The 25,398-nt window shown below is 41.9% G+C and overlaps 1 protein-coding gene across 1 annotated transcript in view; it reads left to right on the top strand.

Moving 5' to 3' along the window:
- The window catches only part of LOC126184645 (leukocyte elastase inhibitor-like), a 187,941-nt gene that overhangs the window by 112,470 nt on the left and 50,073 nt on the right, over positions 1-25,398 (top strand). Inside the window, exon 3 of the mRNA XM_049927122.1 lies at positions 18,114-18,341. Coding sequence (XP_049783079.1) covers positions 18,114-18,341 — 228 coding nt within the window. The remainder of the gene's footprint in view (positions 1-18,113; positions 18,342-25,398) is intronic.

A 25,398-nucleotide genomic window follows, 5' to 3' on the forward strand; every position in this document is an offset into this window, starting at 1 on the left:
TGTACTACTCAGTGTGCACGGCTGTACACGTGTGATACTGCTAGTTATGTATGGCCATCCACCACCGCAGTGTCGTATCACATTGGATGGGAAAAATCGGCTTTTAATTGTCCTGAGGCCAAAACCCGCATAAAAAGCATCAATCACATCGGTTTTTAACTGCCCTGAGGCCAAAACCCGCATAAAAAGCAGCAATCAAAATCAAATCGAAGTATTAATTTTCGTGTGACTGGCTCATAACATGTTCAATGTGCTGTCCACCGCTTTCTGCAACAAGTTGGAATCGAGAAACAGCATGTTCCACAACTGATCGAAGTGTTTCCGGGATCACGTTCAGAATGTGTTACGCAATTCGTGCCTTCAGTGCAGATAAGTTTTCAATCGGAACACTGAACACAACATCTTTCAGATAGCCCCACAGCCAGAAGTCACACGGATTAGATCGAGTGATCGGGACGGCCAGGCTGTAGGGAAATGGCGGCTGTTAATTCTAGCATTTCCGAATGGCGCTTCAGCAGCTGCTTAACTGGATTTGCAATTTGCGGCGGTGCGCCATCTTGCATAAAAATGATCCCATCCACACATCCACACTGTTGGAGAGCTGGAATTACGTGGTTGCGCAAAAAACACTCAAAGCGCTTACCAGTGACGGTGCAGGTAACAGGACCGGAAGCACCTACCTCTTCGAAAAAATATGGCCCTATGATAAACGATGCCATAAGCCCGCACCACATATTGACCTTTTCAGGATGAAGTGGTACATATCCTGTCAGATGGAAGTGGGCTGCATCTGTCCACAAAGTTTTCCACGGCCAATCTTTTCCACTTCCATGTGAGCAAGAAATTCTAAAGCAAAAGTCTCTCATGGTATAAGGTCAACAGGAAGCAACTCGTGCACATGGTAATTTTAAATGGATAGCAAAGAAGGATGTTACGTAGGATTTTACACACCGTGCTCACGTGTGTGTCCAATGTTCGGGCAATTGTCCGTGCACTACACGTTTGCACACCTCCATTCGTCTCCCCCTGAATTGCTATGGCCACTGCTTCCACTGAGGTCGAATCAATTCATTTCCTCCCCCTACCAGGTTGCACACGAAAAGAACTCGTCTTTCCGAATTTTCGAATCATTTTCTCCAGACCCACGGCAGTCATCAGACCAACGTTTTTTTCAAACCCTTCAGTGTTAGGAACTTCTGCGGAGCGACGTGTGCACAGTCATCATATATATACACAGGATGGTCGTAAACAGTCTGAAAAGCTTGCAACGGTGTTACAGAGTACGTTGTAGTGAGCAATAATTGTTAAGAACAAACTTCGATACGTTGCACCTTTCCCAAGTTAATTAGCATTAAGGTAGCCAATCAGACAGTTGCGCGGGCAAACTCAGGTAACCCTCCACAGGTGGTGTCGCCAAGCATGTGCTGCGTTCGATTTCCTAAATCCGAGCAAGATAGCGATACAAAAATTGGATACGGGACTGTAGTAAGGATCGAACCAGAGCCAACTTCTGAGAAATCACGTGCGCTACCAACTACGTTGTGAGAATAACTGACACTAAATGTTTCTGGCGGGCTGCTTGAATTTGCTCGTGTAACGGCCTGATTGGCTAACTTCAAAGCTAATTAACTCTGAAATGGTGGAATATGTCTAATTTTTTTTTTTTTGTTTGTAAACCGCCTCAGTCTGTGTCGCCTGGCTACCAAGAGCTGTTGCAGGTCGATTGATTCACGGATCCAGTTATATGGCTCCTTCCATATGTAGCGATTTTACGACTATGACAAGTGGGGCCTGAAGATGGCATCAAGGTAATGCCGAAACTGGTAGCACATAGAAGTTCATAAAATAAAATAAATTTCTTCAATACATACGGCTGTTGGTAAATTATTGCATCAAGAAGTTCATGCCAGCCGTCGTCCCACGATCCATAATGTCAATGAAGGTTAAGAGATCGAATTTTGTTCTTAACAATTATTTCTCGCTAAAACCTACCCTGAAACACCCTAACAAGCTTTTAAGGGTGTTTCTGACCATTCTGTACAAATGTCTACTCATACTGAGCTCAAACACTAGATAACCACTTCTGAAAACATTAATTAATTTTTCAGTTTTTTAAAAAAATTTGTTGCAGTATACCACCTTCAAATATACCCTGTAATAATTCACATTTGTGTTGGTGGAGTTTCAGACGGGAACTTCCATTTCTGCTTCATCAGTAGCCTTACCAAGGCTGCGTGGGCATTGATTCGGTCCCCCCACCCACCTACTCCCCATCCCCAGGACGCCAGTTGCCAGTACCGGGGATAGGATACTCAGCAACGGAGATGGAATCCATCTCCTCATCTTAAACACACATCCGAAAATATATTTAGCTTCACATCTTATTAGACTGAACAGTGTTGTGTGCCTATACATATGTTGATTTTTCCCAGGCATTCAGTTTAAACTTTCAGTAATCATGCCATCCGGGAATGCCATTTCTCTCACTCAAAATGTAATAAAAGAAAAAAAGCGTCTTACTTGAAGAACCAGCAAACCATTTTATATCTTTTAACTTTGTTTATGTCAAGACGCATTTCAGCCCAACAATAAGTGGCTTAATGAAAGAACATAGTGTAATTTATTATCCGTGTGAGTACACTGACTAAGAGTTGAATGGTGTAGCTGTCCTGTTCAGAGTGACTATGTGGGAAGGCTATGGCGACTTGGGATCAGATTGACCTTTGATCTTCTGGTTGCCTGCATGAAGGGGTAGGTTCAATTGTCTGTGACCTGGTCCTTGACATGTGCGCATATGATGTCATCAATGATTTTGAACACAAGACGTCATAAAAATGATAGCAGGAAATTTGAAAATTGGTAGGAAATTTAAAAACAAGATGGTGGTGGGTTATGAATTTTAAAAAAATGCTTATTTTCCAACTAATCACGTTGCTCATGTGTGTGCACATGAGGACCACACAGCCACACAGACGTAAACACACACACGCACGAACGTATTCATCCAAGAATTGCATTAAAGGGTGTAACTTTCGGTATTTAATAGTACTTTACAGAGTGTTCGAATATTTTCCATATCGAAATTGCTGTAAAGTGTCACAGGGCAGGAAGATAGGTAGGCATAAGTAAGATTGACGTCGCTGAACTCGATAACTGAGCGTTTTATCTTGATGTGGCATCTAATCAGCTTAATATGACACAAATGCTGATTAGGCAATGGCAAGACTGAAACTGCTGACTGATTATTTTGCTTGTTTCAACAAGTCTTCCATCCGACAGGCGTAATATGCCACACATACAGTATTGCGAAAGACATATCGGCACTACAGCTGAGAGATCACTTGTTGAGTAGAATGAACAATGTTATTACCATATCAAAACCTGGTCTGATATCAAATCCCGGCAAATGTTATGAATTCCTCAAAGTAATTATTTTCAACATTTATGATGTATTTTAAGTATTACAAAGTTCTTTTCATGGCTAAAATATAGACAAAAATACGCCAGCAACGCAAAAAGTGCACTTTTTACGTCAAACTGTTGTGTAAAACACTACTGCGAACTCTAAAGTAAATACATCTTACCTAAATACACCTGACAGACTGAACAGTATGGTGAACTTCTTATGGAATATGAGAACGATTATAAAACACACTTTCCACAGATAGTTAAAAGCCACATTTGTTTATGCGATGTAGTTTACAGATCAGTAATATGATGTTGTCAAAAATGAGTTTTACTTTAAATACTATTCGGAAAAACTTTAAAAAACGTGAAATAATGTCAACTGCTGCTTTAAGCTCCTGTTGCTTGTCATTACCAATAGGTGGCGGCGCTCATACTTCGATCTACGTATTATGTTTGGTTTAAGACACAAAAGAGTTCAAATTAATTATTTTTCAAATCTGTGATGCTTGTCAGGTGTCACACGTTCCTTCCAAATCTAAAATTTCTACGCAAATACGCCAGAAACGCAAACAAGAGCCATGTTCCAGACGAAAGAATCGCAATGTTATTTTGCACATACACACATAACCGACAAATTGATACCTAAAACTTGATTTTAAAGTCTAAAGTAAATTCTCCAATGCTGTTTCCATATCTAAATATTTACAAATAACATGCTAAACCAACATTTGACATTAAGAATTAGCATAAACTATTCACGTCATAAAACTAAGCTGAGCAGGCTTATAACTGCGAATAACACGTGATGACTGAAATACTACGCTAAGCAGCTACGCACACAAACAAATACATGCTCCGAAGCACTGCAAGAATGTGATGAGTTCCAATATTATGGCCTGCTCTTGTCACAAAACACCCTCAGATTACGTATTTCGATATGTAAATTGTTCTCAAGCATCATTTTAGAAGGGTCAATGGTAATGCATCATGTTACGTGCTAGAAAAATATATTCGATGATATTAACTGACAGTTATTGCTTTTATTACAAATGACTCAGGCCTTCTGTAAGTTATGTACAATAACAACTTTTGACGAAGTTTGGAATATTTACCAACCAGGACTATGGTGCCAAGAGTCTCTAAAACGTTTACAGAATACATTTCTCATCATCATCTATTAAATGACACCAACATCTACTAAAAATATCGGATATGAAAACATACATACAACATAGCCAAAAGACAAACAACTACGCCAACACTTTATTAGCAAAGAAGGGAGGAAGAAAGTGTTTTGATGACTTAATTGTGATGTAGCATTTCAACTGCATATTTTTCGTAATAAACAGCGAGTGCTTCTCCTATGTTTACACCCTTCATAACCATAGACGATGACAGAGATGAAATGTCTACAAAGATGGTGGTGCAACATGACAAAGTCGACATATCGAAAGAAAACTCTTTGATAAAACTGTTTATCATTTCTCCAGTACAAAAAAACCTTATAGACTGCTTATCGTATTATGCAAGTATAATTTCAACCCTCTAAAAGTGTATTATATATAATATTTCGAGTAAAAAACACACTTTGCAAGCACAGTGAACCTCTAAATTAAACATATTCGCATATAAATTGTCTGTATAGTTTATTAAAATACATGCTGCTTCTTCATTGACAACATTAAATTGATGTAGAGCACTGCTGCAGATCTAACATACTGCTTGAAGTACACCAAGCAATGGCAAAGTAAATAACGACAACATTGCAAAAAGAAGCCCCCAATACATCTTGGAATGCATAGCAACATAATCAGAATGCCCGCCACCAACATAGTACAAACCATTCTCATCTTCTGCTATTACACAGTGGAGAAGTGTGTCCCTCTGAAATAGAATATGGTGTTTTTTCCCCATTAAAGTAATCACTGGAGAGAGAGAGAGAGAGAGAGAGAGAGAGAGAGAGAGAGAGAGAATATAACGTTGTTTCCTCATTAAAGTAATCAAGACAGAGAGAGAGAGAGAGAAGATTTACTGTGGTGTAAAACTCAGAGAGATAATGATGAGGCAGATGTGCCATTATTGTAGATAATTTTTTGATGTTAATGCATATATAAACTTTATTAATTTGCACTCCCAAACCGTATGAACATACACTACCTCCCCTCCAAACTATATCAAACTGCAATCAAAATGTATCAAACTGGCCCCGAAAAGTATTAACTCTCCCTTCAAAATGTATCAACCTGGCCCCAGGCTGTATCAGCTTGGCCTCGAACTATATCAGCTTACATCCAAACAGTATCAACTTGTACCCAAACTGTATTAACTTCCTCCGAAACTGAATCAGCTTGCTGCAAACATACACCAACTTTTCCAAAAAACATATCAATTTGTCCCCAAAATATATCACCAAGCCCCAAAAAAGGGTCAATAAGCAAGCTGTGTGTATTTTAGTAAGTTAGACAGATAATTTAAATGTGGAAATATTTAATTTGAAGCTTTATAGAGCTTGAAAAGTATGGTACAGCAACCGAACTTTCGTCGTTAACGAGTGCTGCTTAACCTAAAGGGTCTTATCAGCAGTGTCAGTGGAGAACCTGCATCTATTTGAATAAGCAATAGTTCATATGTGGAAATACTTAATTTGAAGGTTACTCATATGTGGAAATACTTAATTTGAAGGTCCAATGTGCTTGCAAAGTATGCAAAATGAACCATATTTAGAGAAATGAAACTATTTTATTAGATCTGTAAATATACTTTTATATTATGATAAGCAGCCTGTCTGTGTGTGTGTGTGTGTGTGTGTGTGTGTGTGTGTGTGTGTGTGTCTGTAAACACACCAATTGTGATCCACGTTTAAGTTATATGCTGCAGCAGAAACCTGTTTCCTCCCTTCATAAACTCCTCTTTGGCTATGCTGTGTGTGTGTGTGTGTGTGTGTGTGTGTGTGTGTGTGTGTGTGTGTATGTGTGTGAGGTATTTGTATTGCATTTTCATGTTATTTAGTGATTGATTGTATGAAATACAGTCTGTAAACATTACAGAGAGCTTTAGTTACGATTGGTAAACGTTCAAGAAAGCCATAGTTCTTACTTGAGCAGTTCTCATCTCATAGTTAACTTCTGCTATGTCCTAATATTTTAATAGTTGCTGATAATATCATCAATTATATTTTTCTAGTGAGACATTAACTTTGCCCTCGTGCTGAATTGGTGGTAAAAAACGTAAAATAAATTCAGAAATCCAATTTGTTTGTGTGTTTGTGTAGTATTTTAGCCTGGTCATGTTAGCTACGGCCTTTTAGGTCTACCTTTAAATGTAAACTGTGCCTCTCTTGAACCAAATGTGGTTAGACGTGGAAGTAGTGTATGTCAGACGTCACAACCATGTTTTAGACGCCAGTTTGACGAGTATATGCGGCAAATAGCATCATGATACTTGAATAGAACATTATGAAACTCTATGTAAACATTGTACTTTTATGTGTTACTGATGGATTTTTGCAGACTTTTAGAATATCATGATATTTCAGAAGACTCATAGATGTGATAAATAATTAATTTGACTGACTTGATCTATTATAAATGGTTTTTGAAAGCCTGCGACTGTGAAAACTATAGGTTTGTTTATAAATAAATCTTCTGCTACGTCACGATTCTTTTATCTACATTTCGCACGACACATTTCGGGAAATGATTTCCATTTTCAAGTGCGTTTTTTATGTGTATTATGCCACATTTATTGATGTTGTCAATGTGTGAGAGTCTGCTTCATTTCGTTGACTTTTAAGTTTTCTAATGGTCCATTTGTGCAGCCTCACACACACACACTAAAAATCACACACAACTTATGTGAGATATTTTCGATGTTTAACGTGTACAACAAGTTGTGTGTGATGTTTAGTGTGTGTGAGTGTGTGTGAGACTGCACAAATGGATCATTAGAAAACTTAAAAGTCAACGAAATGAAGCAGACTCTCAAACATTGACAACATCAATAGAAATGGCGTAATACACACAAAAAACACACATGAAAATGGGAATCATTTCCCGAAACGCGTCGTGCGAAAAGTAGATAAAGAAAATCGTAATTGGTAGCAGAAGATTTATTTATAAACAAACCCATTGATTAATTTGACCATATGTTGTCTTAAATTATGGTACAGCAGTCGAATTTTGAGTATTTACAAGTGCAGGCATCTGTTGGCGAAGATAAGCAAAAAGGGTCTTATATCAGCAGTTTCTTATCTCACATTTTTTTAAGTATTGTGGGATAATATTCAAAGTGAAACTCATCTTTGACAACTATATATTGCAGTTTTGTTAATTAAATTGGATAAGCAAACGTTGGAGTTCAGCTGTTATATACTCATTCCAAAACTCGATAGCGAATGATACATAGCTTCCAATGAAATTCACAGACGTAACTGTAAGTCAGTCAACAACCGATTTTTTGCAACCAGTAATGAAAACACAGTTGACAGTATTATTGTGTGTGTGTGTGTGTGTGTGTGTGTGTGTGTGTGTGTGTGTGTGTGTGTCTGTGTGTGACTGAGCACACGCGCGCGCTTGTTTGTATGCGTGCGTAAGTGCTTGCACGTGTGCCCGTGTTTGCAGTGTGACTATTTGAAAAAGAAGCAATGTTTTCAAGTATACTTCCTAGAGCCATTCATAATTTATTAATTTCCAAGTTTCGTGCCCACTACCATATTTATTACTGAAATTTCCGTAGGTAACCCAAAGATGTGTTTTGATCTAGAGTTACCATAGCCCTCCGGTTAACTGTTACGTAGGTGTTACGCACGTTTCATACACACGTATACACGTGCTAGTATACAGTGGCAGCTCGACATGCTGTCGACTGACGCTATTGTTCACGTTGGAAACTACAACTGCAAACATATTACAGTTTTGGTATACGTTCAGAGACTTCCTCAAAAGTCTTTTGCGTTTTTTTACACGACGACCTTCAAATTTTACACATACGGTTGTGTGAGTAAAACCAAGCTACAAAATGTGCTATATTCGTTGTTTAATGTACTATAATGAGTGTTGAAAACATTGCACCAAAGCTCTTCTCCATCGCATGCACCATCGGATTAAAAAGAAATTCTTTAGCATAATTTTGTACGATCCTCTGTCTGCGACAAAAACTCTGATAAAGTAAGGGTCATTACAACTTGCAGGGAACAAATTACATTAAAAAATCGAAAGTAGGACAGTTAACCTAGTTTTGTACCCTAAGACGTCCATGTTTAGCATTACCAATGATTCTGAGGCTACAACGGGAACCAAGCAGACAACGCGTTTGAGTTCACGGCAGTCTTCCTATCAACCATCTATGCTGACACGTATTGAATTTCTCGTAATCACATAATTCTCCGCTCTAAATCATATATTACCAACCACGGAAGCAATTTTGAACACCAGTTCTAAACTAAAGGAAATTCTTTCTGTTCTTTGCATTGCAATGAACTGTAACATGTTGTTTTGTAGGGAGGGCAACCACGGCCAAACGTCAACATTTTTCCAAAGAAAATTCCGCACTGGCTGTATGAATGATTTTTATTAAATCTGCGATCGGTTTCGCACCACTTATCGGTGAATCCTCAGGCAATCTGTACAAAAAATAATATAGTAAGATCTCATATAAACTATTCGATCCCCCAATTCTGAGGTATAAATTAAACTTTTAAACAACCAGTTTTTTGAATGAAACAAGAAAGTACTCACATACGCTATTTATAACATAGTAACGTTGAACATTGTCCTGTAGCCACTCGCCACCATTCACGTCCAATATACCGTCATCTGGTGAAAGCGGTAGTTAAAATTTAAAAATCTTCTTTAAAATTTTTTTGAATGCTTGGAGCGGCAATGACTTAGAAAATAAAAATAAAATACGATGCTGATAATACTCCCCTGAACACGAACGACGAAGAGCGGAAGGTTAGCATGAACAAACAGTGGAATTAGGACCATGTAAACATATCAGAACATACTGTACAAGCTAAGAGGAGCCGCGCGGCAACGGACATGGCCTGACTGACTGGCCGAAACCCGGAAAGCGCTCACGCAGTGGTGCGAGAATCGCCAGAGGCCGGACGACGTGTACAAGGTGTGAAGTGCGGGGGGGGGGGGGGGGGGTGCTGAACATTTGATAAACAACTCCTTATGTCTATTATTTTTCTTAAGGTCTAATAACATGCTAGGTGGCCAACATAAAACATGGCAGTTAGTTAAAACCATAAGAATAATAAATGTGATGGTTCTGAATGCGTAAGGCCCGGAGTACGCATAAAAATGTATAGCATAGAACCTACTAACAAGTAAGTTACCTGTTTCAGTAATCAAAATTTTCTAAAAGACCCTTGTGCCTCATACCGGTCTGGGCATTAAGTGAGCGAGGGGGATTTCTTCAGAACTCTGAAGATTTCAACCTCTTCCAAAAAATTAAGGGTGTTGCCCTTATTTTCCAAGTGTAACACCCGCATGTTGTTCCGGATACCGGTGATATGGTGACCCGTTTCCCGCAAATGTGCACCTACGGCCGATTTTGAGCCTGGGTCACTGATGTGCTCCTTAAAGCGGATCTCAAAACTTCTTCCTGTCTGGCTTACGTACTCCGCATCACAATCATCACAGGCGATACTATGTTATAAATAACGTATGTGAGTACTTTGTTGTTTCATTCAAAAAAGTGGATGTTAGAAAGTTTAATTTATACCTCAGAATTGGGAGATCGAATAGTTCATATGAGTTCTCATTGTATTATTTTTTGTACAGATTGCCTGAGGATGCACCGATAATTGGTGCGAAACCGGTCGCAGATTTAATAAAAATCATTCATACAGCCAGTGCGGAATTTCCTTTGGAAAAACAATGAACTGTGCTGTCTGAGCTACAAAGGTAATTAAATTCTAAGTGTACATATTTTTATGTGACACGAGTAATAAAGAAATCAGTTTTTATGTGGTACTATATATACTTACCACTGCAGAAATGGATGAAGATATGCTTTATAGTACTCTTCAGTAGCCTGAACTACAATGTCACCATTCAGTTACAGCAGCTAGCCTTCTACAGTCCTTCAGGAATCATAAAATAAGAGTCAGTTCAAATGGTTCAAATGGCTCTGAGCACTATGGGACTTAACATCTGTGGTCATCAGTCCCCTAGAACTTAGAACTACTTAAACCTAACTAACCTAAGGACATCACACACATCCATGCCCGAGGCAGGATTCGAACCTGCGACCGTAGCAGTCGCGCGGTTCCGGACTGAGCGCCTAGAACCGCGAGACCACTGCGGCCGGCAAGAGTCAGTTACACTCTCCAAACTGCAGCGTATGCACATCAGGTACTTCACCTGGGCTTTCATCACAAACTCAGGATAGCAAAAAGTTTTGACGTAGAGTGTTTTAGCAGTTAATTCCATCGCGACATCTCATGGTGAAGAACGAAGGCGCCAACTTAGGAAAACCGTTTACTTGTTCTGTGTTTATTAAGGCTAGCTTGTTTTACAGGCAGGCTTCTAAGTGTTCAGAACCGTGCAGCAGTGACACTTTCGCTGGCACAGATTTTGTAAACTGCGCTGTAGTATTCGATTTCGAAAAAGCAGTAGCGAAAGAAATTAGTATTTTGCACAGCACAAGTGCAGAATTCAAAATTTAGCTGACGTACGTACATTTTACATCTACACTTATACCCCGAAATCCACCTAACGGTGGGTATCAGACAGTGCTTCTGGTGACATTCATAATCATCATCATAATCATCAGGTGTTTTGCCTGTTGGCCGTTCTTGGCACCATTGCAGTGTCCACCTGATCCTGTCCCAGATCAACTGGTTTCTAGTCTGCTTTCTTCCTCCTTCCTCTTCATTCAGTATTTTTAATCTTCTCCTTCCTAGTTTCTTCTGTCCTATCTTCTGACGCCGTTGTTAGAATTTCTTTTCACCGCAATATATGTCCCACCGAGTTTTATTTCGTTTACTTAACAAGGTTTACGAGAGTTATTTGTTCGTTATCTCTTTTTATTACTTCACTATCTTTCATGTTATCCATCTATTTTATTTTCTCCATTCTCGTCGAAACCCACATTTCTAACTTTCCCTTTTCTTCAGTGACTAGTTTTCATTTTTAATAGTCGTACAGTAAACGACTGCACACGAAGCATTTAATCAACCTTTTCCTTAACTTCAGTTCCATTTTTCTCCATAAGAAGCGTTTCTTCTTCTTGAAAGCTTTCTGTGCTATTGCAGCTCATGAATTTATTTCTTTTTCACTCGCCCAGTTATCTGATAGCATGCTCCCTAAATATTTGTGCTGTTCACCCTGCTACAATTGACATTCTATAATTTTAGCTTTCATATCTTCTTTTACGTGTATTCTCTTCACCTAAGTTTTCATTGGTTGATTTTCATTCCGTACTCTTGCATTCCTTCTTCAATTACGGATAGTCTTTTTTTAATAGATATTGTTTTATATGCAAGCACTCCCATTCATCAGCATATCTGATGTAGTTGATCCCGCAGCCTAATATTCTTACTCATTCTGAAACGTCCCCTTTGAACAATTTATACACGACTGTGCTTAAACTGACACACAATAACTTTTACCGCAACGCAATCTGACTTTCAAAAATCCCTACAAAAGAATGGCCCTGACTAACATTAACCTATACCTTTCACAAATCACTTACCTCACAAAAATCTTCATTACTCGAACTACTGCAATACATCGAGCGCCACTACTGCCAGCTAAATAAAAGATTCAAACTTAATATCATCAAAAGTCATAATATACACTCCTAGAAATAGAAAAAAGAACACATTGACACCGGTGTGTCAGATCCACCATACTTGCTCCGGACACTGCGAGAGGGCTGTACAAGCAATGATCACACGCACGGCACAGCGGACACACCAGGAACCGCGGTTTTGGCCGTCGAATGGCGCTAGCTGCGCAGCATCTGTGCACCGCCGCCGTCAGTGTCAGCCAGTTTGCCGTGGCATACGGAGCTCCATCGCAGTCTTTAACACTGGTAGCATGCCGCGACAGCGTGGACGTGAACCGTATGTGCAGTTGACGGACTTTGAGCGAGGGCGTATAGTGGGCATGCGGGAGGACGGGTGGACGTACCGCCGAATTGCTCAACACGTGGGGCGTGAGGTCTCCACAGTACATCAATGTTGTCGCCAGTGGTCGGCGGAAGGTGCACGTGCCCGTCGACCTGGGACCGGACCGCAGCGACGCACGGATGCACGCCAAGACCGTAGGATCCTACGCAGTGCCGTAGGGGACCGCACCGCCACTTCCCAGCAAATTAGGGACACTGTTGCTCCTGGGGTATCGGCGAGGACCATTCGCAACCGTCTCCATGAAGCTGGGCTACGGTCCCGCACACCGTTAGGCCGTCTTCCGCTCACGCCCCAACATCGTGCAGCCCGCCTCCAGTGGTGTCGCGACAGGCGTGAATGGAGGGACGAATGGAGACGTGTCGTCTTCAGCGATGAGAGTCGCTTCTGCCTTGGTGCCAATGATGGTCGTATGCGTGTTTGGCGCCGTGCAGGTGAGCGCCACAATCAGGACTGCATACGACCGAGGCACACAGGGCCAACACCCGGCATCATGGTGTGGGGAGCGATCTCCTACACTGGCCGTACACCACTGGTGATCGTCGAGGGGACACTGAATAGTGCACGGTACATCCAAACCGTCATCGAACCAATCGTTCTACCATTCCTACACCGGCAAGGGAACTTGCTGTTCCAACAGGACAATGCACGTCCGCATGTATCCCGTGCCACCCAACGTGCTCTAGAAGGTGTAAGTCAACTACCCTGGCCAGCAAGATCTCCGGATCTGTCCCCCATTGATCATGTTTGGGACTGGATGAAGCGTCGTCTCACGCGGTCTGCACGTCCAGCACGAACGCTGGTCCAACTGAGGCGCCAGGTGGAAATGGCATGGCAAGCCGTTCCACAGGACTACATCCAGCATCTCTACGATCGTCTCCATGGGAGAATAGCAGCCTGCATTGCTGCGAAAGGTGGATATACACTGTACTAGTGCCGACATTGTGCATGCTCTGTTGCCTGTGTCTATGTGCCTGTGGTTCTGTCAGTGTGATCATGTGATGTATCTGACCCCAGGAATGTGTCAATAAAGTTTCCCCTTCCTGGGACAATGAATTCACGGTGTTCTTATTTCAATTTCCAGGAGTGTATATATAGCAGTCCATGACAAATTACAAAACTCCGCCATCTCTCTCCCCACATCCACCACTGCTGGCGGCTCACCTCCAACTGCGCAACGCTACGCGCTGTTCACATCCAGCTGCCGCTGCCCAACACTACAATGGCAGACAACAATGCAAACTAGCCACAGACAGTGATTTTCATATAGAGCGCTACGTAACTATGCCAATAAGAAAACATAAACAGCCTACTTACAATTCCTACTCTAATTCTAGCTCATTCATTACTAAGTCTTCGATATATATGGTGAAAGAAAACGTGCCTCTTTTACTCATCTTTTGGTTTCAAACCAGTCTGTCATACCATTCTTTAGCTTCATTATTGCTTTCTGTCTTGTGTATAATTCCCTTAATTACTCTCCTGTTCTTCCAGTTCATCTCCTTCAATTTTGCAATTTCTATCATCTTGTCCCATCTCATTCAGTCACAGGCGTTTTCTAGATAAAAGGTGCACAAACTGATACTACTTTATCTTTCAATATATCAGTCAATAATAATTCCAACTAGTCCAATAACTTCTATTGCACTACCCTGAAAGATATGTAACTGTCGGTAATCCTCTGTATGCAATATATGTTTGGAGCAGTAGACTCTTTCAGCACTCAGCTTCAAATGCCAGTTCTGTAAATTTTCTCAATAGTGTTTCTCGAAAAGAACGTCGCCTTCCCTCCAGAGATTCCTATTTGAGTTCCCGTAGCATCTCCGTAACACTTACGTGTTGTTCAGACTCAATGGTATCAAATCGAACAGCCCGCCTCTGAAATCCTTCGATGTCTTCCTTCAATCCGACCTGGTACGCATCCCAAACACTCGAGCAGTACTCAAGAATAGGTCGCACCAGCGTTCTATATGCGGCCACATTTTCAGGTGAACCACTCTTTCCTAAAATTCTCCCAATAAACCGAAGTCGACAATTCGCCTTCCCTACCACAGTTCTCACATGCTCGTTCCACCTGATATCGCCTTGCAACGTTACGCTCAGATATTTAAAAGACTTGATTGTGTGAAGCACGACACTAGTGATACTGTATCCGAAAATTACAGATTTGATCTTCCTACTCATCCGCATTAACTTGAAGCAAACGCGAACAATTGTGGTCCAGTGGCATGGCCCATTGTCATCCATAAAAATGTTATTGCTATTTGGGAACAGGAAGTTCATTAAAGGCTAAAATGGTCTCCAACTAGACGAACATAGCCATTTCCAGTCCATGATCGGTTCTGTTGGGCCAGAGTACCCACTACAGATCTATTCAAACACAGCCCACGCCATTATGGAACCACTACCAGTTTGCACATTGAGTTGTTGACAACTTTGGTTCATGGCTGTGTGGGACCTGCGCCAAACATGAACCCTACCATTAGCTCTTACCAATTAAAATCTGGGCTCATCTGACCAGAACACAGTTTTACAGTAGTCTAGGGTCCAACCAGTATGGTCACGAGCCCAGGAAAGGTGCTGCAGGCGATGTAGGTTCTGTTGTCTACTGCCATAGTCCATTAACTTCAAAATTCACCGCACTGTCCTAACTGATACCTTCGTCGTACGTCCCACATTGATTTCTGTTGTTATTTCACGCAGTGTTGCTTATCTGTTAGCACTGACAACTCTACGCAAACGGCACTGCTCTCGACCCTTAAGTGAAGATCATCGGCCACTGCGTTGTCCGTGGTGAGAGGTAATGCCTAAAAAGTCTGCTATTTTCAGCACACTCTTGACACTGTAGATCTCGCAATATAGAATTCTCCAATGATTTCCGAAATGGAATGTCCCGTGTGTCTATCCCCAACTAACATTCAGTGTTCACAGTCTGTTAATTACCATCGTGCGGCCTTAATCAGGTCAGAAACCTTTTGAAATGAACGACCTGAGTATAAATGACAGCTCCGCCAATGTACTGCCCTTTTATGCCTTGTTTACGCGATGCTACCGCCATCTGTATATGTGCTTATCGCTATCCCATGACTTTTATCACTTTAGTGTGTATGAACATAAAACATGTTCCATAACTCTACAACAAAGAAACTTACATACTGTCGACCTACTGTTGAGCGAAAGTGGCCAACTATCCTTCTCCAAAGCAGGAATGAGCTGCGCCTTTTCCCAAACGCTTCGAAACCTTTGTTGCTCCATCGACCAAGATGATCTGCTGCTTGAAAAGAAATAAGTTTCCTTCGCATAAAATCTGGGCATCGTATGAAAAAATGAGTGCACCATAAACTTAACGAAGATAGTAGATATAAAAACTAGAAGCAAACGTCCGGAAACAATAACTTGTTGGTATATGGCCCAGTCTGTCTTATGACAGCCACAGTCTGTTAATAGTACTGGGTCTGCTAACTGTGGTTGGGATTAATTTTTATAAGTTCCAGTCCCCGTCCTCAAAGAATCACAAACTCGTTCGAACAAGTCTACGTACCCTCGGATTTGGTCACATTCGTGATATTGGGGCTCTTTTTTACTTGTTACTGTCGTAAAGCGTTAAAATTGTTCCCGTAACCAGACTTCTACGAAATTATGGTCAGATGCCATGCTACTGGACCTCCTCGATTAATTCATCGCTTATTAAACGTTTCTGTTAAGCATTGTCGTAGAAAGCACATTACATGATGTGATGCCGTGTCGTACATAAGCTATATTCGCTGTGGTTCTGATGGGGTAAAGTTCTTCAATAGCAGCGTAATTTATCGCGCAGAAACTGGTAATATACAGCACCTGCCAATTTGTCCGATGAAGTGAATGATCCTATCAGTCTGTCATCCACAATTTCTGCGGATATACTGACACAAAAGCCAACCTGATGCATCTGTTCGCTCGTGGATATTGTGGTAATTTATTATCCTACTCTGTGTGAATTCCTCCTCATCTGTAGATACATTACTGGCCACTGAAATTGCAACGGAATGAATATGGCACGCGCCAAACGTCAAATTGGCGTGAAGTATGCTACATGCTTGGATATCAGTATACTTGGACTTTTAGCCCAACAGCACACAGAAGATAGGAGTAACGCCATGTATGCGCTGCATGTAAATAAATGCTTGGGAAAGGGTTATTCATTCAGAGATAGCATTTGAATGATGTTTGTTTATGAGAAATTCTTATGATGCCCGGAGTAAGAAGGAGAAATGTCTACCAGTAAGTGTCGATATTCGACAACGCCAGGATCATGATCTACAAAAACTGTAGCTTTCCGTTCCACGATATTGCTGCTTGCACTCACGACCACCATGCAAATGCCGGCCGGTGTGGCCGAGCGGTTCTAGGCGTTACAGTCTGGAACCGCGTGACCACTACGGTCGCAGGCTCGAATCCTGCCTCGGGCATGGATGTGTGTGATGTCCTTGGGTTAGTTAGGTTTAAGTAGTTCTAAGTTCTAGGGGACTGATGACCTTAGAAGTTGAGTCCCATAGTGCTCAGAGCCATTTGAACCATTTGAACCATGCAAATATGCGAACGGTGGATTGAGAAGGGCCAGAATCTACTCCTTGGAAGATATCAGAGGGCCTGTGGGACTAGTATGGAGAGGTACGTCAAGTACCTTTAGGCAGGAAATGAGCTTGTTTTCAGCAAGATTAGTATCAGCACAGTATGACCACTTTGGGAGCGCAAGGTCTTTCACATTGGCGACCATTGTAGCGGCTTCCTTTGACGCGGCAGCAGAACAGAGGCGCATCGTCAGAGATGGTCTCAACGACAATATTGGACACAGCAGTGACATCACCCCATCTCTTTAAAGTCAGTACCGCCGTTAGACTGTTTTTTATTTGCAGTGTTACATTTACACGATCACGATTTCGGCTTTAAAGTGCCATTATCAAGTGTTTTAATGTTATACAGTGCCTAAGACGGATAGTGTCGTATTTAAAATACACTATTAGACATATTGTCTTCTTCTGTATTGGTCAATCTAAGGATTGGTTTGCAACAGCTACAATGGCAGCTTGTCTCCATTCTGTGCGTCTTTCAGCTTTTCTCTTCATTTCTATATAGGTGTTACATCCCACATCTTTCGCGATTTGATCCATGTACCTCAGTCGTGGTCTTCCTCTTGGTCTTTTTCCCTCGACATATCCCTCTATGATTGTGTTCAGGAGTCCTTTATGTCTTAATAGATGGCCTGTAAATTGCACTCTTCTTTTAACAATTAAACTCCAGAAGCTTTTCTTCTCACCTGCTCTTTCCAGAACCACTTCGTTTGTAACCTTGTCTAAGGGTCAGTATTTCTGGTAAAAGCCTACTGCTTTGTTTTATCACCGAGTATACCATCTTGACTCTTGAGTCTTGAGTCAAGATGGTATGTAGGCGTCGCCGATCGCAACGCCGTATTCTGCCTGCTTACATCTCTATATTTGAATACGCATGCTTATACCAGTTTCTTTGCCGCTTCAGTGTATTATTTAGCCGTCAGTTGAGGCAGTGTGTGGTGGGCGCGCTGTTGCAGGCGGCTGGCGAGCATCCTGACCCCTCTGGCGGGCACTCGGCTGGACGAGCCGCTGCACCGCGAGCTGGGAGCGCTGCTGCGCCTGCTGCAGGAGGCGCCCCGGAGGCACGACTTCGCGCTCGACGTGGCCGCCGCCTTCTTCGTGCAGGACGGCCTGCCCGTCCGCGACAGCTACCGCTACTCCGTCAACAGGCTCTACGGCACAGACCTGCTGCGTCTCGATTTCGCGTAAGTAATGTGACTGTCCACTGTCACGAAGGCGAAAGTAAAACGGCTTTTCAAACTCGGACCGTGCGCACGTTATCATGTACGATAACCAGGGCTATCCGTAGAGCACTGCACTCCTCTGTTATGCCAGTCCTGCCTGGATATCTGCCCCCCCCCCCCCCCAAATTCTATAAGACCCTCCAGATCCTTGAGCGTCATGCACTCCGCCTCGCCTTCCGTATCCGCCTCCCGTCCCCCACGCGGATCCTCTATGATCTCATTCCTTTCCCCCATCTGCTCCTATTCCTCGAACATATCCGCATCCTCTACACCTCCCGCCGTCTTGAACCCCCTCACCCCCTGGTTGCTCCTCTCCTCTCCCATCCCAGCCCCCTGCCACGTCTTCACCGTTGTGTCCCCCCTACCCTCCATCTCTACACCCTCCATCTCCTTTCCCAAGGTGGCTTCCGTCAACTCCCCCTCCCGGACGATGCCCTCTCTCCCTCCATTTATCCTTCCTATCAACTCTGATCCTCACTCCCCCTCCTTTCCTCTGTCCTTTCCCTGGGCTCCCTCTTCCCCCCCTTCCGTCCTGTTTTCTCCCCACTAAACCTCTCCCTACCTCCCTTCTCCCCCCCAAGTCCTTTTGTATTCCCCTCCTCTGCCTACCCCACTCCCTGTCGCGTCTGCCCCCCACCCCTCTTATGGGTCCTCATCCTCCATCAGCTCCTTTCCCGGGTTCCCCCTTCGCTTTTACTCTCCTTTGCCCCCTTTTTTGTTTTCCCATCTTCTGTCCAGTTTCCCCCCACCTGCTCTCGACTGTGGTATGTCACATTTGCCAACTTTTTAGTGAAGTGTTCCAGTGACTATTCAGTGTTGTTTGTCTTTCTCATGTTGCGAACAGAAACCATGCTGTCGCTAGGTGTGAATTTTATGTCTTTTGCGAACAGAATCCAGACTGTCGCCGTGTTTTTTAATTGTCTGTCTATTGTTTTCCCTGTCTGCTTCGTATGTATTTTATTAGCATCATTATCCTTCTGTTGTTTGTTTTAAGTTCCACGATTTCTTTTCGCCATGTTACTCTTTAAGTCTCCGATTTTATCGCCTGTTTTTCATTATTTATTGAAATTCAATAAAGAAAAAACAAAACAAAAAGTAGAGCACTGCACCTGTATGGCGAAGCCGATTGAGCTGCATTCGTTTCCCAATACTCGCTATTCACGTGTTTGTACTCCATCGCTTTGACAATTGTGAGTAGTCACCGACAGTGATTCGACAGGCGTGTGGTCATGTCTTACATATGGCTCGGATGATGGACTACTGATAAAACCTACAGGTTAACATACACTGGCGATGACCAACTGTAATTATTGTGCCAGACTCTGCAAGGCACAACAGTCCTACAAATTAAATATTTCCACATCTAAGTTGTGTGTATTTCTTATCAGGATGGTAGCACATCTGGTAAGACCAGGGAATAAGTTCCAGCCGGCCGCTGTGGCCTAGCGGTGCTAGGCGCTTCAGTCCGGAACCGCGTTGCTGCTACAGTCGAAGGTTCGAATCCTGCCTCAGGCATGGATGTGTGTGATGTCCTTAGGTTAGTTAGGTTTAAGTAGTTCTAAGTATAGGGGACTGATGATCTCAGATGTTACGTCCCATAATGCTTAGAGCCATTTGAACCATTTGAATAACTTCCATGGCACTAGAAGGAGCTTTAGTGTAAAAAACTGTGAAGGAAGACAGAATTTAGAGTACATCAAGCAAATAATTGAGGATGTAGGTTGTATGTGCTATTCTAAGATGAAAAGGTTGGCACATGAGAGGAATTCGTGGCCAGTCACATCAAATCAGCCAGAAGACTGATGACACAGAAAAATAAGGCTTATCAAAATACACATGGCCGGCTGATTGGCACTGCTGAAACAAATTATGAGTTAGGCGAAGAGCATAATTCAGTCATTTTACCAGTTGCTAAGCTGATTCTATAACATAACATAACATAACACGCATGGGTAATACTGCTGATACAACTTACAGCTTAAAGTGCACTTAGCAGTAGAACTGTCTGATCCTTGTGCCAAAGCAAACTATGAAGAAGCAAACAGTCTTGGTTGCAGTGTTGTAATTCTTATTTACTTACCAATGATATGTTTCGCCAAATTTTCAGATTGGCTGATATTAGATGGTGTTAGGCACGTGGGATACGAAGCATACAATATGATCCGTCAAATATTTGCCCTCATCAAATATTCGGAAAGATAGCGCGGTAATATAATCCAGTGAATACGAACTAGGATAAGGTCTACATATGTCTTTGGACACAACCCCTGTAATGTAGTCCAATGAATTCAAAACAGGCTCAGGTCTACATACATCTGTGTAGAGCTGATTCTATTTTGTTTTCACTGGACTACATTACATGCCTCCCATCCCCCCCCCCCCCATTAACCATGGACCTTGCCGCTGGTGGGGAGGCTTGCGTGCCTCAACGATACAGATAGCCGTACCGTAGGTGCAACCACCACAATTGAGGAGTATCTGTTGAGAGGCCAGACAAACGTGTGGTTCCTGAAAAGGGGCAGCAGCCTTTTCAGTAGTTGCAGGGGCAACAGTCTGGATGATTGACTGATCTGGCCTTGTAACACTAACCAAAATAGCCTTGCTGTTCTGGTACTGCGAACGGATGAAAGCAAGGGGAAACTACAGCCGTAATTTTTCCCGAGGGCATGCAGCTTTACTGTATGATTAAATGATGATGGCGTCCTCTTGGGTAAAATATTCCGGAGGTAAAGTAGTCCCCCATTCGGATCTCCGGGCGGGGACTACTCAAGAGGACGTTGTTATCAGGAGAAATAAAACTGGCGTTCTACGGATCGGAGCGTGGAATGTCAGATCCCTTAATCGGTCAGATAGGTTAGAAAATTTAAAATGGATAAGTTAAAGTTAGATATAGTGGGAATTAGTGAAGTTCGGTGGCAGGAGGAACAAGACTTTTGGTCAGGTGAATACTGGGTTATAAATACAAAATCAAATAGGGGTAATGCAGGAGTAGGTTTAATAATGAATAAAAAATAGGAGTACGGGTAAGTTACTACAAACAGCATAGTGAACTCATTATTGTAGCCAAGATAGACACGAAGCCCACGTCTACTACCGTAGTACAAGTTTATATGCCAACTAGCTCTGCAGATGACGAAGATATAGATGAAATGTATGAGGAGATAAAAGAAATTATTCAGATAGTGAAGGGAGACGAAAATTTAATAGTCATGGGTGACTGGAATTCGAGAGTAGGAAAAGGGAGAGAAGGAAACATAGTAGGTGAATATGGATTGCGGCTAATAAATGAAAGAGGAAGCCGCCTGGAAGAATTTTCGGCAGAGCATAACATAATCATAGCTAACACTTGGTTCAACAATCATGAAACAAGGTTGTATACATGGAAGAACCCTGGAGATACTAAAAGGTATCAGATGGATTATATAATGGTAAGACAGAGATTTAGGAACCAGGTTTTAAATTGTAAGACATTTCCAGGGGCAGATGTGGATTCTGACCACAATCTATTGGTTATAAACTGTAGATTAAAACTGAAGAAACTGCATAAAGGTGGGACTTTAAGGAGATGGGACTTAGATAAACTGAAAGAACCAGATGTTGTAAAGAGTTTCAGGGAGAGCATAAGGGAACAATAGACAGGAATGGGGGAAAGAAATACAGTAGAAGAAGAATGGGTAGCTCTGAGGGATGAAGTAGTGAAGGCAGCAGAGGATCAAGTAGGTAAAAAGACGAGGGCTAGTTGAAATCCTTGGGTAACAGGAGAAATATTGAATTTAATTGATGATAGGAGAAAATATAAAAATGCAGAAAATGAAGCAGGCAGAAAGGAATACAAACGTCTCAAAAATGAGATCAACAGGAAGTACAAAACGGCTAAGCAGGGATGGCTAGAGGATTAATGTAAGGATGTAGAGGCTTATCTCACTAGAGGCAAGATAGATACTGCCTACAGGAAAATTAAAGAGACCTTTGGAGAAAGGAGAATCACTTGCATGAATATCAATAGCTCAGATGGAAACCCAGTTCTAAGCAAAGAAGGGAAAGAAGAAAGGTGGAAGGAGTATATAGAGGGTCTATACAAGGGCGATGTACTTGAGGACAATATTATGGAAATGGAAGAAGATGTAGATGAAGATGAAATGGGAGATATGATACTGCGTGAACAGTTTGACAGAGCACTGAAAGACCTGAGTCGAAACAAGGCCCCCAGGGTAGACAACATTCCATTATAACTACTGACAGCCTTGAGCGAGCCAGTCCTAACAAAACTCTGCCATCTGGTGAGCAAGATGTATGAGACTGGCGAAATACCCTCAGACTTCAAGAAGAATATAATAATTCCAATCCCAAAGAAAGCAGGTGTTGACAGATGTGAAAATTACCGAACTATCAGTTTAATAAGTCACAGCTGCAAAGTAATAACGCGAATTCTTTACAGACGATTGTAAAAACTGATAGATGCCGACTTCGGGAAGATTAGTTTGGATTCCGTAGAAATGTTGGAACACGTGAGGCAACAAGGTTAAGAAAAGGCAAACCTACGTTTCTAGCATTTGTAGACTTAGAGAAAGCTTTTGACAATGTTGATTGGAATACTCTCTTTCAAACTCTGAAGGTGGCAGGGGTAAAATACAGGGAGCGAAAGGCTATTTACAATTTGTACAGAAAGCAGATGGCAGTTACAAGAGTCGAGGGGTATGAAAGGGAAGCAGTGGTTGGGAAGGGGGTGAGACAGGTTTCTAGCCTATCTCCGATGTTATTCAATCTGTGTATTGAGCAAGCAATAAAGGAAACAAAAGAAAAGTTCGGAGTAGGTATTAAAATCCACGAAGAAGAAATAAAAACTTTGAGGTTCGCCGATGACATTGTAATTCTGTCAGAGACAGCAAAGGACTTAGAAGAGCAGCTGAACGGAATGGACAGTGTCTTGAACGGAGGGTGTAAGATGAACATCAACAAAAGCAAAACGAGTATAATGGAATGTAGTCGAATTAAGTCGGATGAAGCTGAGGGAATTAGATTAGGAAATGAGACACTTAAAGTAGTAAAGGAGTTTTGCTATTTGGGGAGCAAAATAACTGATGATTGTCGAAGTAGAGTGGATATAAAATGTAGACTGGCAATGGCAAGGAAAGCGTCTCTGAAGAAGAAAAATTTGTTAACATCGAGTATAGATTTAAATGTCAGGAAGTCGTTTCTGAAAGTATTTGTATGGAGTGTAGCCATGTATGGAAGTGAAACATGGACGATAAATTGTTTAGAGAAGAAGAGAATAGAAGCTTTCGAAATGTGGTGCTACAGAAGAATGCTGAAGATTAGATGGGTAGATCACATAACTAATGAGGAGGTAATGATTAGAATTGGGGAGAAGAGGAGCTTGTGGCCCAACTTGACTAGAAGAAGGGATCGGTTGGTAGGACATGTTCTGAGACATCGAGGGGTCACCAATTTAGTACTGGAGGGCAGCGTCGAAGGTAAAAATCGTAGAGGGATACCAAGAGATGAATACACAAAGGAGATTCAGAAGGATGTAGGCTGCAGTAGATACTGGGAGATGAAGAAGCTTGCATGGGATAGAGTAGCATGGAGAGCTGCATCAAACCAGTCTCAAGACTGAAGACCACAACAACAACAACATTACATGCCTCAACAAGGACACTGCACAGTATTTCTAAACACTTGACGAGGGCAGTTAGTTGCTAGGATGTTATGTATTCTTGGTATCCCATGTGACTAACACCATCTAATATCAGCCGATCTGATGATGCCTGAATCAGGCGAAATGTGGAATTAGTAAATAAATAATAATTCCAACCCCACAAACAAGTTTGTTTATTTCTTCATGGTATATTACTGGTTGCTGTACCATCCTCGCTATGAGTTGAAGAAAGTCCTCTACAAAATAAATTGTGTTATTACCATGTATAAATTTGTTGAAAATTCGTCTTCATTTAGCTACAGTCGTCATTAAAGTAAGCCAAATATTACAGTGACCTCCATGCTAGTGTCTCAACTTTATATAGTGGTACAAAAGTTTTGTCATCTTCTCTTATCCGACAGCAGAGACTACATAACACTGTGCCCCATACATCGTCATTTTTTAGCAAAATTGTAACGGATTACCCCATATATCGTCATTTTGTAACAAACGGGTAATGATGATAAGATTACTTGTCACAAACCGGCTGGAACTGACAAAAATCTGTTATAACAAAAGTGTAAACGTATTAACCATAAACATCACTATTATTACATGAAATTGTGAGAAACTACATAATAATCGTCAGATTAAGTGAGATATAGCGACTACCACTACCATGGACACTACGGGTGGCAATGATGGTCAGTTGAGAAAGAGACAGCTATTACCACAAACACAATTGGGAAGAAATGATGGACAGCTGACATACGGTGACTAATGTTAACCTGAATGCAGTTTGGGGAGGGGTAGTGATGCTCAGTTTACAAGGTGGGACAACAATGGTCAATTTACAGGATGACTACCACCATGCTGAATGCCATTTTGGACAATGATTGTTAATTGACAAGGTGTCCATGATGGTCAGTGTGTAGGATGGGATAGTTATGGTCAGTTTACAGGGTAGGGTAATTATGGTCAGTTTACAGAGTGACTACCGTTACCAAAACACAGCTGGGTCAATGATGGTCAGTTGATAAGATGACTGCCATTACCCTAAATACAGTTGGGTGGGCAGTGAAGACCTATTGACATTTGGTGACTACCATCAGCCTAAGTGCAATATTGTGGGAGGGGGGGATGGCAGTTTACAGGGTGGAGCAATAATGGTCAATTTACAGGGTAACTACAATTACCTTGAATGCAGTTTTGTATAACGATGGTCAGTTGACACTGGGACACTGATGGTCGGTGTACACTGTGGCGATGATAGAAAGTGTACAGGGTGGGGCAGTGATGGACAGTTGCCAGTGTGGGGCAAATATGGTCAGTTTAGTGAGTGACTACTATTATCCCAGATGCAATTGGGAGCATGATGGT

The sequence above is a fragment of the Schistocerca cancellata genome, chromosome 4 (assembly GCF_023864275.1).
Source record: "Schistocerca cancellata isolate TAMUIC-IGC-003103 chromosome 4, iqSchCanc2.1, whole genome shotgun sequence".
NCBI classification, from domain to species: domain Eukaryota; kingdom Metazoa; phylum Arthropoda; class Insecta; order Orthoptera; family Acrididae; genus Schistocerca; species Schistocerca cancellata.